This window comes from Seriola dumerili, unplaced genomic scaffold (assembly GCF_002260705.1).
Source record: "Seriola dumerili isolate Sdu_G_001 unplaced genomic scaffold, Sdu_1.0 BDQW01000468.1, whole genome shotgun sequence".
Classification (NCBI taxonomy): domain Eukaryota; kingdom Metazoa; phylum Chordata; class Actinopteri; order Carangiformes; family Carangidae; genus Seriola; species Seriola dumerili.
In genome coordinates, this window is record NW_019174723.1 from 5696614 (window position 1) to 5715067 (window position 18454).

General features: G+C 41.2%; 1 protein-coding gene across 1 annotated transcript in view; it reads right to left on the bottom strand.

Moving 5' to 3' along the window:
- The window catches only part of LOC111235075 (nucleolar protein 4-like), a 154909-nt gene that overhangs the window by 121554 nt on the left and 14901 nt on the right, over positions 1–18454 (bottom strand). The window contains exon 2 of the mRNA XM_022763387.1: positions 85–237. Within this exon, the coding sequence (XP_022619108.1) occupies positions 85–237 (153 nt within the window). The remainder of the gene's footprint in view (positions 1–84; positions 238–18454) is intronic.

An 18454-nucleotide genomic window follows, 5' to 3' on the forward strand; every position in this document is an offset into this window, starting at 1 on the left:
TTGAAAATGAAAGAAGAGAATGAGAGTGACTTTCCTGCTGCTGTAACCATGACACATAAATAAAAGGTAAGACAGCATCCTTACAGCTTTGTAGGTTTTCTTCTGGCCGGCGTGTTTTGGTGCTTTGCCTGGATCCGTGCTGATCTCCACATGCATGGCGTAGATGATGTCGAAGAAATCCTCCACCACTGCCACGCGCTTCAGGGACGAGTCGACCCCGGACACACTGTCCACACACTGGAGACGGAGCAGAGAGAAACTTTGAATGTCTGAGTATCTTTTCCTTTTTGGGGGCATTTTAACCTTTTATCAAACGTTCACAGTACAAGACAGACAGGAGAAAAGGGGACAATCGAACCAGGGACCAATTGTTCAGTCTCAGTGACAATAAGGATTGTTTTTATAATGATCTTTATGGTCTTTAATGAATCCTCCACAGGACAGGAACAAAACACCTAAATGTAAAACAGCCTACCCGAGATGTACAGGTATTCACTGAGCCCGGAAACATTCACATTCACATGTGTAAGACACCAGCAAAAAGTGTTAATGATGGTGTTACACCTAGAAACTCGTGAACACCTATTTAAACTGTGTTGTAGATACAAAATGAATAAAAGGTTCTGTATATTTAACCTCTGTCTGTTATACAGAGACTGATGTTGGTGATATTTTGGATTTGACCACTGACAACAGCTGTCATGTGTGTGAAGACTGATGACCAGAGGTAGAGGCTGATGAAAGGCTTGGGAGCTGTGCTTTGGTCAAATGTATGTACTTCTTAGTTCATCAAAAGACAATGAATAATCAAGGATTTTAATTTAAAAAAATCAAATATTAATATTTTCAGTTGTTTATTAAGTAAAAATTTGCTGGTTCCGGCTTTTGAAATATCAAGTTTTGCTGCTTTTCCCTTGGTCTCACAAAAACAAGATATGTGATGGTACCACCTTCTGTTCTTGTTATGGGTGCTTTTCACTGTCAATCAACAGACTCCTCAATAGTGAAAATAATCGTTAGCTGCAGGCCTCCCTCTGTCTAATCAGGTGCAGAAAGGGTTGTTGATGTCTGAGAGAAGGAGAGAGCTGCCATTGTACAGCCTATTTGTAATTATGTCTGATGACTCAAGCCAACATCTTTAATAATAATAATAATGATGACAATAATAAATTCAATTTTAAGCGCCTTTCACATAACCTGTGGACTTTACATACAGAACACAAGCAAAGCAACTACATTAATAAAAAGCTTGGTAAAACAGATGTTTTCTTAAGTCTAGACTTAAGATAAAAAATACAAAATTCATCAGAAGTGACAGAAAACCGGTGTAGAAACAACAACAGTGTCTCCTCGCATCAAGTGTCATCCCTTCACTGTGCATCAGTCAGACCATCGTGAGCAAAGTGAAAACTGTGAGAGGGCGTTGCAGAAGCTTCTTACTGCCATGAGTCAAAAATGAAAATGAGGTCTTTTGTTTTTCATCACTGACTCCTGTCTTTACTCTCTGACCACTATCAAGAAGGTTTCTGTTTAAGTTATGAGTCCTCTGCAAAAATCAGTTTACAGTTAACTGAATTCAAATAGTCGCTAGTGACCTTAATACAAAATACATTTATCTTGGTGTCTTAATTTTGGTGTCTTCTACATTTGAGATGAGGAGGTTAATGGATGCAGATCCCATTAAAACCACATGATTACAGATAGAGATCTGCTCCAGATCACATACCCTGATCATTAGTCTTGATGATTAGATTATTGTGCTGTATTTTGGGATCTTGAGTCTTTCTCACAGATTGAAGATGGACCATTTCTGGCTTCAGTGGGAATTTGAATATTCACTCTTATCTCTTCTGTATGCAGCTATTGCATACCAACTGTTCTCAGAAAAAAAACATTGACACCAAGGAAGACGAGTGTTCTCACACTGATGTTTGATGAGGGATTGTGAAAGTTATTTTGAGTTAACAGCAGCACTGGGAGGAGACTCATCTACATCTCAGAAACCTAAACAGAAGTCGTCAAAGTGCCCTGAAACCTCCAGTCAATAATACAACTGCATCACATTTACAGCTAGATCAATTCTGCAAGAAATCCTCCAACCCTGACCTCTGATACGACCCATAGGAGCATCTCCTGAAATGGCACATATGGAGGCAGATGTACCAAACCTTCATCGTCATGGTTACAACAGACACTGTTAAACTTATGTAAGGGTCACCATTTGGTTAAGGTTAGGCACAAAAACTACTTGGTTAGGAAACGATCATGGTTTGGATACTTCCTTAAGGTTAGCGGACTTTTGTTGTCATGGTTACACTAATAAAACATGCAGTTAAGGTTGTGGAATGGTCATGGGTAAAAGAAACAACGATGGCGATCAAACCTGCTCCTCAGAGGACCTATGAGGACAGTCTCTCTAATTCTTGTCATGATGAAAACTTGTAAAACTAGAACATGGATGCAGTGAAATTCATGTCGTGAACACCTTCCCTGTCTTTAGCTGTAGGTATTTAAAGCGTAATGAAATGTTTCAGTTTTGCAACATGCCAATTTCCTCTGCTGTTTAATGGTGTGGAGTAAATTCATGATGTATAATTATACATAAATGGCTGAGCAGCCCTGAATTAGACAAAGACTTCTACACCTACTGTAAGTTAATCAAGCTTCCCAGAGGACAGCTCACTCTCTCGCTCTCTATCTCACTCAAACACACATACACACACGCGCACACACACACACTTCTGGGAACACCAGTATGTCTTGGGAACCTCCCCTTTCCCCACAAGGCTGTAGGAGTGTGAGGTGTACCTCTGGAAAGCAAAGAAGGGACTGGAGAGGGTGGGAAAGTTTGAATGTGTGTTTTTTTTAGACAAAGAAAGAGAATGAGAGCAAAAGAAAAAGAGAAATGCCACTGAAAGAGAGGAGGAGGAGAAAGAGGAGGAAGGCTAATGGAGGGATGGAACAGCGGGAAAGATGGTGGTGGGCATTGCTACCTGCTCAACATGTGTCAGTGGATAACGACACACACACACACACACACACACACACACACACACACACACACGGACATACAAACACAGCTCCTCCCCCGCTGCAGACTAGTAGCATACAGTGAAGCCTGCTACTGCCATGGTAACCAATGAGAGCTGACCTCACAGGGCAGGTGTGTGTGTGTGTGTGTGTGTGTGTGTGTGTGTGTGTGTGTGTTGGGGTCTTTGTATGTTTCTGTATGTGTGTTATGGAGAGTATATTTTGTTTTGTGTGTGTGTGTGTGTGTGTGTGTGTGTGTGTGTGTGTGTGTGTGCATGTGTGTAGACAGTGTATTTTCTTCAACAGGTTTCTAACAATAATTGAGTCGCTAGTGAATAGAATGTGATGTGTTGACCAGACAACACACACGAGCACACACACAAGAGTTCATGGTTACTCACAAGAAAAAGCAGTGAGGTGAAGACGGTCATGTACAGCTTCTCTGCTTTCTCTGCTTGAAAACAACATTTTTATTGTGCCCAGTTTCTTACAGACAGGGGAGAGGAACCTACGGCACCTAAAGAAAGCAGCTGTTGAGTCAGCTCAAGTACTGCGCAAAAGTTTTAGGCACTTTAGATCTTTAGATTCTTATCTATTACAAAATTACATTATGGAGGCATCAGATAAGTCCCAGATTCACTCTGCAGCAATGACAACAACCACAAACATACAGCCAGAGTCATTAAGAACCATCTTCAGAGACAAGAAGAACAAGGAGTCCTGCAACAGATGGCCTGGTCCCCACAGAGACCTGATCTCAACAGTCTGGGATCACATGAAGAGACAGAAGACACTGAGACAGCATGGATCCAAAGGAACTGTGGCAGTTTCTCCAAGAAGCTGGAACAACCTACTTGCAAAGTACCTGGAGAACTGCAGCTGTCACAGCAAATATTGATTAGATTTTGGTTTTAACTGATAAATTAAAACTATTCATGGCACAGTAGTCTATATGGTCATTTTGGAGGTTGTAGTTTGTGTGATATTTTGTCCACATGAGGGCAAAATTGTAAACAAAACTCATAGGATAGGCCTAAGAATCTCAATATGATCAAAGGTTGATCTCACTGTGAATTGTTTACACACAGTACACATACATTTGTTTGGATGAATTAGATAAAGATCAGATAGTTGGTCTTGTTTAAGGAGTCCAAAACCCAAAGACATATTTAATTTTATTTTTTAAAAGACAAAGAAAAGCTGCAAATTGCTGAATTAGATTCTGCATTTCGCTTGAAAATGACTTAAAAGTGACCTGACGCGCCAGAAGGTTTGTTACACAAAGCATCTGGGAGGCTTCATTGTTTAAAAAAAAACTTGGCAGTTGATTGGATCCATCTGTCTATCATATGATGCGTTAGCAGAGGAAACACAACACAACAACAAGCCGCAGTCTGAGTGGCTTTGAAAGCTAGTTAGCATGTCGATGATTCTGTCTTTGTGAGGAAAATTTGTGCATAGAAGGAACTGATGAACACCAAAACAGACGCTTCTCCGCAGCTCCCCATAGCTCCTCCCTCGCAGGACTATGATTGGTCCGAACCACTGTGGTTCGGCCACAAGCTTCGAGCCTGAATATGGATTCTCATGCAAGAAATCCAGCTGTCTCGCAAAGTTGACTTAATAATAATTTGTTATGAAAATTGTTACCAATTCATTTTCTGTCAGACAACTAATAAGAGCACGACTGATAATGTATTTTTGGGTCCGATGCCAATACTGATATTAGGGAGTAAAAAAATTCTGATATTGATATATCGGCCAATATATATAAATATACACTTGTGAAAAAGATATGTAATGAAAGCAGGATCATGTACAGATTAACAATAAACTTTATTGTCCAAAATGACTTCAGTGCACAAATATATATATGTATATTAAACTTGAATGAAAACAAAGGATAAAATATACATAAAACACTGCCTAAATAACTTGACCCGACCTGAGCATTTCCACTGTATTATTGCTTCTTAATAAAAGTATTCATATCAGCACATATCGGAGAATATATGCACTGATACCAATATATCTGTGATAGGCCAATATCGGCTGATAAAATCAGTCGGGCTCTACAACTAGGGATAAATCTACTAATCATGTCAGCTCCAAACCAGATCAATCATGAAAGGCACCTGTCTGTAAAGCTGCATTAGAGGCAGAACACCTGGCTACCTGGCCAACATCAGCTCTCCTTATAGCTCTTGTTTGGTCTCCACACGATCCTGATATAAATAGCTGGCCCCACCATATTCTTCACCAGCTAGTTGCTAACTTTGTGTTACTCTGCCATGTGGTACTGAGCAGGTAGTGCACAGTGGGATTATCGTGGAGCTTGTTTTGTGAAAACTGCAGCTGTTGATGGAAATGAGACTGAGGAAACTGGACAAACAGTCAGTCCACTGTAAGGCTAAAACAATGAGCTAAAAGAGGCTAAAAGGTTTTTACCTATAAGAAAACACTTTCATGCAGTCATTTAATCCATTGTTAATGTAAAAACAGTGATTAGTGGAGCTTCATTATCTACATAGGAAAAGCTCTGTTCTTATATACATGGATAAACACATATAGGACATGAATCGGATGCTAGCATGCGACTTCAATCGCGATTTAAGATGCACGTGGGGACGTTGGGAGCCTAAAAGTCCACGTCTGCCTGAAAATATTTCATTTTCACATCATATAATACAACCTGTAACATCTCTAATGAGTGTGAACAGTGATAAATATCCAGCTGACAGGAAAAGGATACCTATCTACCCGTCTACCCATGACATGTGTGTGTGTGTGTGTGTGTGTGTGTGTGTGTGTGTGTGTGTGTGTGTGTGTGTGTGTGTGTGTGTGTGAGAGAGAGGGAGTGGGCATTCATGGGAGGTTGGGGCTATGTGGGAGACAGGCTGAGGGCAGTGTATATACTGTCTGTGTGTGTGTGTGTGTCCCCTCATTATTCTAAAGCAGAGTTCCCAGCACAGCCTTTACCAGATATAAAGCATCTAATGAAGAGTCAATGAGCGAAAGCCTTTTCGTTGTACACTCACACACACACACACACACACACACACACACACACACACACACACACACACACACACACACACACACACATACGTACACACATCATACGTACACACAATCAGGACACAATCTTTTGACCCATTACTTCTCTGTCTTTCGCTCTCTCCACCCCCTGTCTCAGGGTGCAGGTAATAAGCGTTGCTATGGTAACCAGCTGCAGCTTATCACAGAGGGGATGTTTCTAATGTGCACCCCCTCCACCCATCCCCAATGCCATTACAACTGCCAGGCTGAGGAGAGGAGGAGGAGGAGGAGGAGGGGGGTGTGAAAGAGAAAAAGAAAGGAAGACAGTAGGACGGCTACTGGCTGCTGCTGCTAATGGTAGGAGGAGAAAGGAAGGATGGAAGTAAGAGGAGAGGAGGGAACATGGGAAATAAAGAGGTGGAGGAAGACCAGGTTGATGAAGATGATGGTTAAATGTGTGATGCAGGTGAAGCACCTCTTACTTTTCTGGGAAGATTATAGTTAGTGCCCAGTACTGTATGTGGTTGAACAAAAACAAAATTAGAAATGCTATGTAAATTGCTACATTATTAATGCACTAACCCTACTTAAAAATCTCATAGTTTCTTTGATGGAGACCTGATACTTACTGCATTTCCATCTTAATTAAGAGAAAAACGTCTTTTACTGCCTTACCGCCTGATGTTCAATTCTACCCTGTTTGTAGGTGAATAATAACTGTAAATGAACCACAAATTAAATTATATGTATTTTGTCAGCCCTGAGAACTGGCTTCAGTCTTCCTCTCAGGCTGCGTACAGCCCCAACAACTTCCTAAAATAACAAAGGGGAAATTCGGATACCCAGGGCATAAAGAGGGGTTCACTGCTGTTTGTAAAAGCTTGTTGCTCACAGTAATAACTGGCAGCTGGACAGTCACATACACTGTTCTGAGATAATCTAATGACTAAATCAAAGTGAAACTGTAAGAGAAGGGGAGCAAAAATATGCTACTTTTTACATTAAATGAGGAATGCAAGACGAAAGAGTTAAAAGCATTTATCAGTGTCTGCAGGTTCATGTGCTGTACAGGAAGAGAGTTAAACTGAACCACGACCCTGACTGCTTCTGCAGATATTATGTGTTTTCAGCAGAGAAAAGTGTTTTGAGAATAACTGTCACTCCCGTGTATTTGCAATGTTGCAGGTAATGTCAAGGACCGTCCAGCAGTGTTTAGCTTGTTGCCATGGTAATGCTCACCACTGTCTTTAACAAGGTTGGCAAAAAAAATAAGACTGTTAGGCGACTGGTTTCCTACATATAAAACAGTACATTTAATTTGTTTCTATTTGGCTTGCATGAATGAAACAGCAGCAGCATTTCCAGACTCAAAAGTCTGCAATAGGTTAAAAATCTCTTTCTACTCATGAATCTATAATAAGATGCATCGGATGATCTTTTGTATGGAAGTTAACCCTGAGTATGCATTACTGTTACCACTGTGACACAAGACTTCAAATGTTATACTGTTGTTTTGTTTTCTACTTATGTGTGTTTACAGCGTGCCAGGCCAGCAGTGCCCTTTCCTTCTCCCTGGCACATCACAGGAGGGCCAGGCCACTGCACAACACAGCTCCCGGACACACAGACACACACACACACACACACACACTGAAACACATGAAGAACTGAGGCTAGAGCAGGGAAGAGAGGACATGTTTGTCCTCCACTGTCTGCTCCCATCCTCGTTGTCCCTGATACTAAGACCGAATGTGACGTAAAACCAGCACACACACAAACACACACTCACAAACAAATATCAAGCAATAAAACCTCCACATGCAAGAAAAAAGTGTGCACAAATATACATCGATTCAATTACACACATGCACACAGATACAAACTAATATGACACACACACACATACACACACACACACTGGACCTCCCCCACCTCTCTTCCTTGCGGTTGTAGGGCACATCACTGGCCCGGGACTGTAGCTTATGTGACAGCACTCACACACACATATCTATGTGGGCCATGGGGCGGGGGTGGGAGTTTGTGCGTGTGTGTTCAGGGGACACCTTAAGCCACAGCAGACAGGACAACACAGCATGCATCGGACACACACACACACACACACACACACACACACACACACACACACACACACAGAGTCACAAACAGCAACCCCCCGCTTCCTCCTGGCCGAGCAGAAGGGTCAAAGTCAGAGAGGAGAGAGAGAGAGGTGCGAGGGCAGAGCTGCCAGTCTGCAGGACACACTTGAGTGAACACACAAACAAACATAGTAAACACACAAGCGTGCATGTGCATCTCCTGTGGCTGCAGCCCGTGCACACACATGTTCGTCCTGTACAGCAGCCATGACGACGAATCGTCCAGTAAAAACACTGAAAACTCAACTATTTTTAGGCTCTTTTTTTCCAACCACAGGCCCACTGAGATATGTGACTTCTCTCTCTAGGGGTCGGGCTCATTAGGCATATTGCTTTCTCTGCTCAGCAGGACCCGTGACCCACTTCCAGGTCTCGTCCCACAGTTTGAAGACACAACTAGGTATTTCCCCTGTTCTGTTCTCCATTGTCCTCATGTAAAGCCCGCTGTTTTCACGGTTGATCTATAAACATTGATGGGAAAACATAAATACTCAGATTCCTCTGTGGTGACTAGTAATAGTTCATGAAAGCTGTTTATATTCTATAAATCTAAATCAACAATGAACTGATCCTAATAACAAGCCTCCAAAGCCTCATGTATCTGCGATACAGACGAATGCACATGCTCCTTCATTAACGTGAACACGTACACTCCAACATCCACCATCCTGCTGCCATAAATGCTCATTAAATCAAAACATGGATTAATCCCCTACTGAAAATAGTCCTCAAAAAGGCACTTTTTTGCTGTTAGAGTAATGTTTTCTTTAAAGATTCACATCTTCAGTAGCAACAAATAGGCTTGCGACTGAGTAAGGGTAGAGAGGCCAGAAAGCAGCAACAGATTAATCACTGGACATCTCATACATATAACATATATTGCTAATTAAAAATAAACCATTTTGATATTTGATGTCAATGATTATAGTATATTTATCATCTATATTTGAATTTTCATTCAGAGGAAAGTAAAATATTCACACAGGTGACTTTCAACAAAACGTAACTGCATGGCAACTAGTCACTTTCTAAGTTGACTACCAAACTGAAGTAACTAATTAACTACTATATAATATAATACTGTTCTAATGTGTTATAAAAAATTTTTTCCATATTTATTTTGTTGGAACCGAGCAAATGGAAACACATTTTGTTCAGTGGTACATCAAAGGTTTGTGTAAAATTTTATTGGCAGAGGAAGCTGGTGAAACTCTTGGTCTTTTTTTTCAGACATATTGATCCTATTTCCACAACACTGGCTTCACCTTTCTATCTGAGCCTCCATCTTTCTCCTCTGACCTGCTGCACCTCCACTGCCTCCATCCACACATTATCAGCAGCCCCTCTCTCTCTCTTTCTCTCATTTCCTCTGTTTTTTGTGGGCTCTCTCCCATTGCATTTCCACACCAGTCTGTTGCTAGGATACACATGGGGTCCATTCAGTGAAAGCTAACTGCCCCTTCCACATCCCCTCTGCACCACCAGCCACCCTGCTCTTCATCCTCCTCCTTGTCCTCCAACCACTCTTCATCCAGTAGACCGGGACACACACGCACACACAGCTCAGATGAAGTGTGTGCTGAGCCACAAGCGAGTAGCAGCAGCCAACCTGCAACAAGACTGATACACATACCCCCTGACACACACACAGCATATGCAGATATGTGCAGACACACAGTTAATGTAGAAACACACAAGCACAGCAAATATGCACCCAGTCACGATCTAACACACACACACACACATACTATGACATAAACATTGAGGAAGTAGGACACACAAATGCTAACCAACACAGACACACAAAAGGAGCCCAGAAACACACAGCACTACAGCCCCGAGGTACTATAAAGCCATAGAGTAGAAAAAACTTCAATATTAATATTTAATAAATGTGTCACATCAGGAAATTTTAGGCAATAACACAAAAAAAGTCCAAGCCCAGTTTGACTTTACTCAAACACAGAAATATATTCTGTTGGCAGATTACTGGAGATCGTCTGACCGCAATTTTTCCCTTCCTGATACCTGAACTTGTGTATCGGCCGATAACAAGTACTGATCTGATACCATTATGTTAAAAAGACATTTAACAGCTGTATACTACTAACCCAGTATGGATGTGATATGATTGCTGTCATTGTTGTATGGCATGGCTCAGGCTAAACCCTTTGTAAAACATGAACAAATACATGAATCTTTCTTTTACTATCTCATTCGACTGTCTTCACTGCTCTAAAACAGTAGCTGCCAGTGGCTGTGCAGCACAACTTCCTGTGTAAGCTACAGTTTTAGAGCAGTGAAGAAGAACTTATTTCTTGGAACACTGCCATTTTATCCGCGTGTGAAACTATACCGATCCAATATTTTAGGAAGTATCAGAGGCATTTCTGACACCAGTATCAGTGTCGGAATAACTCTACACACTGCTGCACAACATCCACCTCAATGTGGTTCAGTGCCAACCGTGTAGAACTGCATGGAGATTTACAGTGACATGACAAAAACATAACAGAAAACCTGACTGCAATCATTCTCAGTAAAATACCAACAAGTCCTTACACTTCAAAAACAATAAGAGCTTAGTGAGTGCCTTCCAAAACCTTTTCATACAACTGTTACAAAGCAACTGTTACACACTGAAGCGTTTTCAGATCAGACACCTCTATGATTTTGCTTTGTTTAGCTTTAAACAACTAAAACTATGTGGTTATGGTTAGAGAAAGACTGTTGGGAGAAGGGCCACAAAGCACTTTCACTGGTCTCAAAGTCAGGCGCTTTACATGCACACCCACCATCCTCCCACCTGAAAGGCTTCATGACATTATAACATTACACTTTTGCAACTGGACTGTGAACAGCTATTCTAAGGATGACCACAGAACAACATATGCTGTTTTTAGCTTCTGAACAAATGACCATTTTTTCCTGTAAATACAGATAGTAAATGTCATCCTTCAAAGTGAATAGGCTAAAGCTTTCATTCATTCACTTGTTCATCAATAAAAACGCGCAACAGTGCAAACAATGACCAGAATCACCCGCCAAGAACAATGAAGTCAGATTCACTAACTTTTTTTAAATGTATACTATTCTGCTCAAACCTTGAACCTGCTGGTCATCACACTCTCATTTCCTCTTCTTTCTGTTGTCTAGACGGTGTAATCTACACCATCATTGCACAGTGGAAACAGACAGCAGGTGTGAAGCTGATCAAATTAAAAATAAAGCTGATGACAAAACAACACTGTATTAATTAAATGAAACAGTTTTCAGTTAGGACACTAAGAAATATACACAAAAATAGCAGTGTAGAGGTATAGCAAAATGAAGAATCTGGCCTTATTCTGTGATTTTTTCTTTTTTCAGGCTACAAAGGCATGGCCAGGTTAAGTACATTAGAAAGTAAACTCAATAAGCAAACGAGAGCCAAACATATGGGGAGTGGGCATGCTTATAGGACTGTCACTTTTGGAAAGTTACAAAAATTGTCACACAAAGCTCAAAGTGTGTGGTGGATGGGCTTTGATGACTGCTTTGACAATGCTGTTTCACAATCTGACCAGCACTTAAAGCAAAGCGGCCCCTTCAGAACCTGTCAGAACACAAAACGGACAGGTACTGGTATAAAAATATAAAAAGGGATGGAGAAGGCCCAGTGAGAGTTGGGTTATCCTCAAACCAAACTAGTCCTTTAGAAGTGTTGTCTGACCTGGTCAGAAATCTTTATAGTTGCTCATAATGGGAATACTGGAAACCAGAGGGAAAAGCTGGGTGTGGAGACAGGATATTGTTTAAATATGGGAATAATTGCACATATTTACTTTCCTAAAAGGCAGTCATAATATTGCACACGGTTGTACAAATGAAAAATGACAAATAGTTGTGTAGGGTGAAAATATGTGATCAAGCCTTTACATTACTCTCTCACCTCCATACAGCCGGCCAATCGCTGCACGAATGTGAATGTGGGATTGTTGTTTTTGAACGTTCTAGAAATTGCTTGACAGTCGTCCTGTTTAAATGTACAGAGGGTGTGAGGGGAGGAAGCGTCCAAAGCTGGACAACGGTTTAATCCATCCATGAGCTTGAAGGCTCATTAGCCACCAAAACACTTTTATAAAAACAGTTTATATTACTGAGAGACACGGTTTTACAACACTGGACAGTCCAGGATCAGGATTACCCTCTGTCTTGCACAGAGGTCTCCCTGACTTGAATGAGGCGGATGCTTTTTGAAACAAAATGCTGGTGTGGGTCTGAGTTATAGGACTAAAGACTACAGGCTGCTTCTACAAACTGTCTGAAGTTTTGAGATCAACAGTCTTCAGAGGCAGCAGCTAAATGGGCCATGACACAGGCCAACACACATTCCCCCCCCCCAACCCCTTCAGCCTCTCCTCTCTTCACTCCCTCCATCCATCTTGATCACTGTGACCTGCTTCTATCTCTCTCACTGCGGCAGCATCCTTCCATTCTGTCTTACTGTATCTCTCCATTGATCACCTCCTTCTCCAGACAATTTGATATCAGTATCCACACAGTTCTTACTGTATGCTACACATCCTCCATCTCTTCTTGGCTTTTATCTCCTTCTCTGCCCACAGATTCCTTCCTTTCCTCTCCTCCTCCTCAGTTCACTCCACAGGTTGGAACAATAGGTTGATTCAGATTTTAAGGACGGACCGCCCCACTGAAAACCAGGCCAGGGAAAATATCCTGTCCTTGACATTGACTATGCCCCTGTACATGAACCTGTTCACACCTGGTCAGACTAGCAGACCAGTCATTAACATGCGTCTCAGGTAAATCAACCACAAGTGGACAGTATATAAGTTCAGACCTGGTATTAGAATACATCTCCACATGCGTCTCTAGGGACCACTTGTGATCAGATCTCACTTTCTCACTCTATGCAAATAAACACGTATGCGTTGTTGTTTTCGATCCGAGTATGACAGACGGTGCGTTGTCAATGTGTTTTTGTGTATTTCACTGAAGAGCTGTGCACAGTGAATTGTCTTGTGCAAGACAATTCGGTTTTAGCCAGTTGAAATAGTAAAAGAAAATAGAAAATCAATATGTAGCGGTCAATGTTGTTATTGTGGCAGGCCGCCTCAAATAAATCAATATATGGGAAACACAGTAAGAAGTGTAAAAATATTTTTGGGTCATTATGAAACTGTGGTGGAACTAATCAGACTGTGTCAGAGGACGTCAGTAGAGTAGGTGGTCCTTCAGTGTGGCCCAGGATGCATTTGCATTCGCACTGCTAAAAGAATGTGGCCATATGTGGCCCAGACCACCTCCGAATGTGGTCTGACTGATCAGATCACAAATACGTCCTCAATGTGTCTTGGGTACGTTCACACCTGGACTTAAAGCTTGTTAATACCAAGTCTGAACAGGTCATGAGACAATATTACCATGTCAGGAGCATTAATGATCACCTTAACCCAGTGAAAGTGAGTAAGCACAGCTGAATTCTATGGTGGCCCAGAGAGCTCAACGCACTGCAACTTAAGAAAACAAGATTATATTCTTGCTAAATTGTGTTTAATTCATGTACATCCCAATTTCCCAGACCCTAAGTTGATATCTTCAGATGTCTTGTTTTGTCTGCGCAACTGTCCAAAACCCAAATCTTAGGCTTCACTTGTTAATCTGACGCAAGGATGGGATCAAAAGAGTAGAAACATAGAAGTTGAAAAAATGATTTGGTGATAATTTAGAGCCGTTTCTGGAAACATGATAGAGCCTTTTACATCAAATATAATAGTTATGATGAATATGTTACGAATGATGATGATTATTATTATTATGATAATAATAAATGTGACAATGATGATTGCAATAAGGATGATGATGATGATGGTGTTGATTAAAACAGCTGCAGATATAAGGACACGGCACACACTCACACATCTGAGGAGCACTGAGCTAATTACCCAGCAATGTTGGCAGCAGCGCAGAGAAAGGGGCATTGTGGGAAATAAGGAAGGTTTCAGTGGTGGTGGTGAGGGGGTGAGGGGGGTGGGGGGCAGGAGGGGAAGGTGGTGGGTCTGTGGGGAAGACAGTCAGAATTGAAGAGGCGGCATGCTGGAGGGAGGTGGGATGTGTGTTTTGGAGGGGGAAGGTAGAAGAACGAGGAGAAAGAGGAGGAGGAGAGACGTGATAATGAGAAGCCCGTTGTCCCACAAGAACATCTCCCTCTGCTTCCTCCTCCTCCTCCCCCCTCAGAGACCAGCCTGGTCTAAACCAGTGAGCAAACCAGAAGGAAAATCTGCCCTTTTCTTCATGAAACAGCCTGAACAGATGAATTCAGATGAAAACTATGAGCTTCGTTTCACTTTACCGATCAGTTTCACCTCAGACATTCAGGTGACAGGACCCAGAAAAAAAGATGGAGGGAGAAAGAGGCATGCCTGAGCCGTAAGAAAACCAAAACATAAAATATAATGTGAAAATCAGGTTTAGGCTTTTCTTATTGGTGCCGAACTCATCAGTGGTATTGAAAAGGTATTCTGGGTCTACTCTTGAAAAGCAGCATTTCTTTTTTCTGAAACAGAAAAAAAATAAATAAATAAGAGGCCGACAACAAAACACATGCTGCTGAGACGCGGACGCAGATGCAACAAGGAGGGGCCAGACCTGGGGACAGCTGGAGAGGACTCTGTGACGTCCCAGGAGGGATGCAGCGGCTCAAGAAGATGATGTCCATTTGCACACCTATGGTTTCTAGCAGGAGATTTTCAAACACATTAAGTCTTGTTGTTGCCGTCTTTGAAATAGGGTGATAATCAGTTATTTTGTTTTTAAACTGCTTGATCTTCACTGAACTTTAGAAGTAGCATTTATAGAGAATGCTGCCTCTGATTATGGAGGAAATTTGGGGGAAAGCGAACTATACTGAGCCATCAATCATCTTATCTGTGGGACAGGAGGAGGGCGTCGTCTTTAGTACTACAACCCGATCAGTGCAGTGTAAATATCTCCTTTTAAAATGCTAACAACAAACGGAACATTCGCTTCTTTAAATATACAGTCTAAATGCAGAGTTACAGTGTACACCTGCTATTTATTTGAAGGATATTCAGTGAAGTGCGTGGACAGATTCTGACAGCGTAGGTGGGCACTCCTAATTTCTAATGTTTTTCTCGTTGAACCTGGAGGAAATGGCACATCAGTGTTTTCTGTATTTGTACAGACTGACAGCATGATAAACTGGCCTTCACCTCTCAGTATCAACGTGAGTATTGAGTTTTATACTGGTAAAGGATCAGCAATTTCATCCCATTAGAAGATTTGTTTTGCAGACTTGTTTTGACACTAGCAACACTTGATGTTATCGGAGCATATTGTCAGCAAACACCTCAGTGAAAGCAGCTATAACCCGCACTGACACAGGTACACATACCAACATAGCAACACAGGAGCTGGCCGTCAGCTGCGGGACACAAACTACAAACTCACACCTCTCAGACCATCAGTCCAGTCTAACACTCATTCTTCACACATTAACAAGTGGTATTCACTGGTGTTTTACTAAAAGCAGCACACAGTGACAAAGGACATGCTGCAGACTTTACTTTGATTGTCTGTACTTGATAACAAGGGTTGCTAAAGCAGATGTGAATGACAACAGTCAGTCAAAGAACGAACTGAAACAGCATGTGGGACAACAGCGTACCAAATGTAGCCTGGTTAAAAACTCAGGTTGTCCACAGACTTATCAGAGGCTTTTCTGTGTCCGGGGTAGATTGTATCTATTGTTGCTTCTTCAGTTAATCACACACGGCTATGCTCCTGCTGGTGCTCTGACATGTTTGGGCTTCTCTGATCCTCTTGTCACAATGTGTGACATGAAATACGTGACATTAGGAGAATGATGGGAAAATCCTCTTGAAATCTGAGTGGTCACACTTAGCACCATCTGCACTGCAAGACAACATGCTGCCCAGAAAGTATAAGTGAACATCAACAATTACTGACGGGGGGGGGGGGGGGGAGGAGGGGATCACAACTTAGCGACCTGTCTTTGTCGCAGCCTTTGTCCGAGTCTACTTTTGTTTTAATTGTGGATTCACTGACAGTAGAGCTGATATGAGAAATAGGAATGTTTTGGGTTTTGGGTGCAGCTGTGAATACGCTCCTTTGTTTAATTCCTCTGTGGATAACAGAAAAACAAGGCCAAATACTAATTAATTACTAATAATTACTAATACTAATTAAATACACCCTTTGATAAACCAGCATAAACCAACCATTTAATCAGTTATCGTGTTTATGAATGAAAATCAATGTCATCCCATGGAGGGAAACTGTATTTTTCCACTTTTATTTCTTCAACCAAATCTGTTTGCAGTTTTTCAAAGACAAAACAAACTAAACTGTTCAGTCATTTTCTCTGTACTTTCCTTCAGACAACCACAATCTGGTCCAAAAAATTACATTTAAATGTGCTCGCTTATACAAAAATCTCACATGCAATCACAGTAAACAAGTTGAAATGTCTTAAGATTGTCTGCAAGATGTTGTATGTGAAGAATGAAACAATAAAAGCAGTTGAAGGGTCAGTTGTTCAGCACTGAAAGTGTCTGAAGTGTCTGTTGAATTCTAAGAGTGGAAAGCAACTGAATTCAAACGTTTTAGTTTTGTGTGTGCAATGAAGACAGTGACATGTCAGTTGAAGTATATGAACTCTTAGTTGAAGAGAAAAATTACTTGAAATGCAGCAGCTACATACAGTTGAGAAGTGTGAGTACTGAAAGCAGTTGAAAAAACAAATTGGATTAAATGTCAGTTTACATATAGAGGCTGAAAGCAGTTGAAATGTTAAAAGAAACTGATGTTTCATTTGAGGTGTTGGAAGTGTGTTCACTGTAAATAGTTGTTTGCCAATTAGTCGGTATGCATGAAGAGACAGGAGGTGAAATGTCAGTTGCAGCTGACATGTCAGTTTAAGCATGTTCCTTATGTGCAAATTAGCTTAGGCTATAAATGCTGTGGTATGTGGCATTGGTTCATGCTGTATATTGTTCCTATGCAAATTAACATTAAATAAATTAGATACCAACATGAATTTTTAATCTGTAGAAGCATATGTGTCAGACTCTTAGAAAACGCCTGAAATTTAAAACTAACTTACAGACAAAGTTAATTAATAAATAACCTACTTCAAAGGGCACTTCATTACATTATCCATTGATCCTGGTCATTTTTTATAGTGTTTAGTGCAAGAAACGTTATTCTCCATTTGCTAGAGAAAATCCACTAACTCTAGATCCAAAGGAAAAAATTGGACACCTCACAAACCAATATTATTTTATTTTCAGACCGGATACTCTATAGTTTTCAGATTTTTACATAATGTTTCCCAAAGCAGGGACAGAGCAAATCAGTTTGGAAGTTGGAAGTGTTCATAATCTCAGAGGGCCAACTGTGACTGACTGGTCTCATTAATTATGCCTGGTGGCTGGTGTTAATATGCCAGCCTGCCTTTCAGGTGGGAGAGGGGCGTGATGAGAGGGAGGAGAAGGTCGGGAGAGGAAGACAGGAGGAGGAGGAGGAGGAGGCAGGAGGGACGAAGGTGGAAATTGAAGCCTTGCAGTGTAATTAAGACTGGTGTTAATTTCTGTTCACCGTCACTGCGGCCAAAGGAGTTGTTCACCATGGCAACAGGAGAACACCGAGGGGGAGCTAAGCCGAGGGATGTCTAAAAAAATACACTATGTGTGTAGCACAAAATAACAAAATACCAACACTGTTACAAACAAACTCAAGGTAACTGATTGGTGAAACATTTGTATTTTTTGCAGGCGCTCTCAGCCTTTGTATTGTATTCTCCATCTTTGACCCAAATAAAATTTACCACCGCCTTCAGCAGCCAAGTATCTCACACTGAGTCCCTCCGACTGCTGCTGCCACCCTTTACCAATTAGTAGCTACTAAAAACCTCCGTTCTCCACTTTGGGATGTTTTTATGTTTTACAACAAGTACCAAAAGGATTACATGACCCGCTACAGGATGAATACTTCCTGTCAGACATACAAGATTAATTAAAAACACAACAGAGCTGAAAAAAAAATCTGAATGTGTGGTTACACAAAGAAACAGGAACTATTGAAAATAAGGAAAATGCAATTAAATTATGTGAATTTTTAAACACAAAAATGTGGAGGTATTACATTACATTAAAGTTGTACTCTTTCAATACTGCTATAGCTGA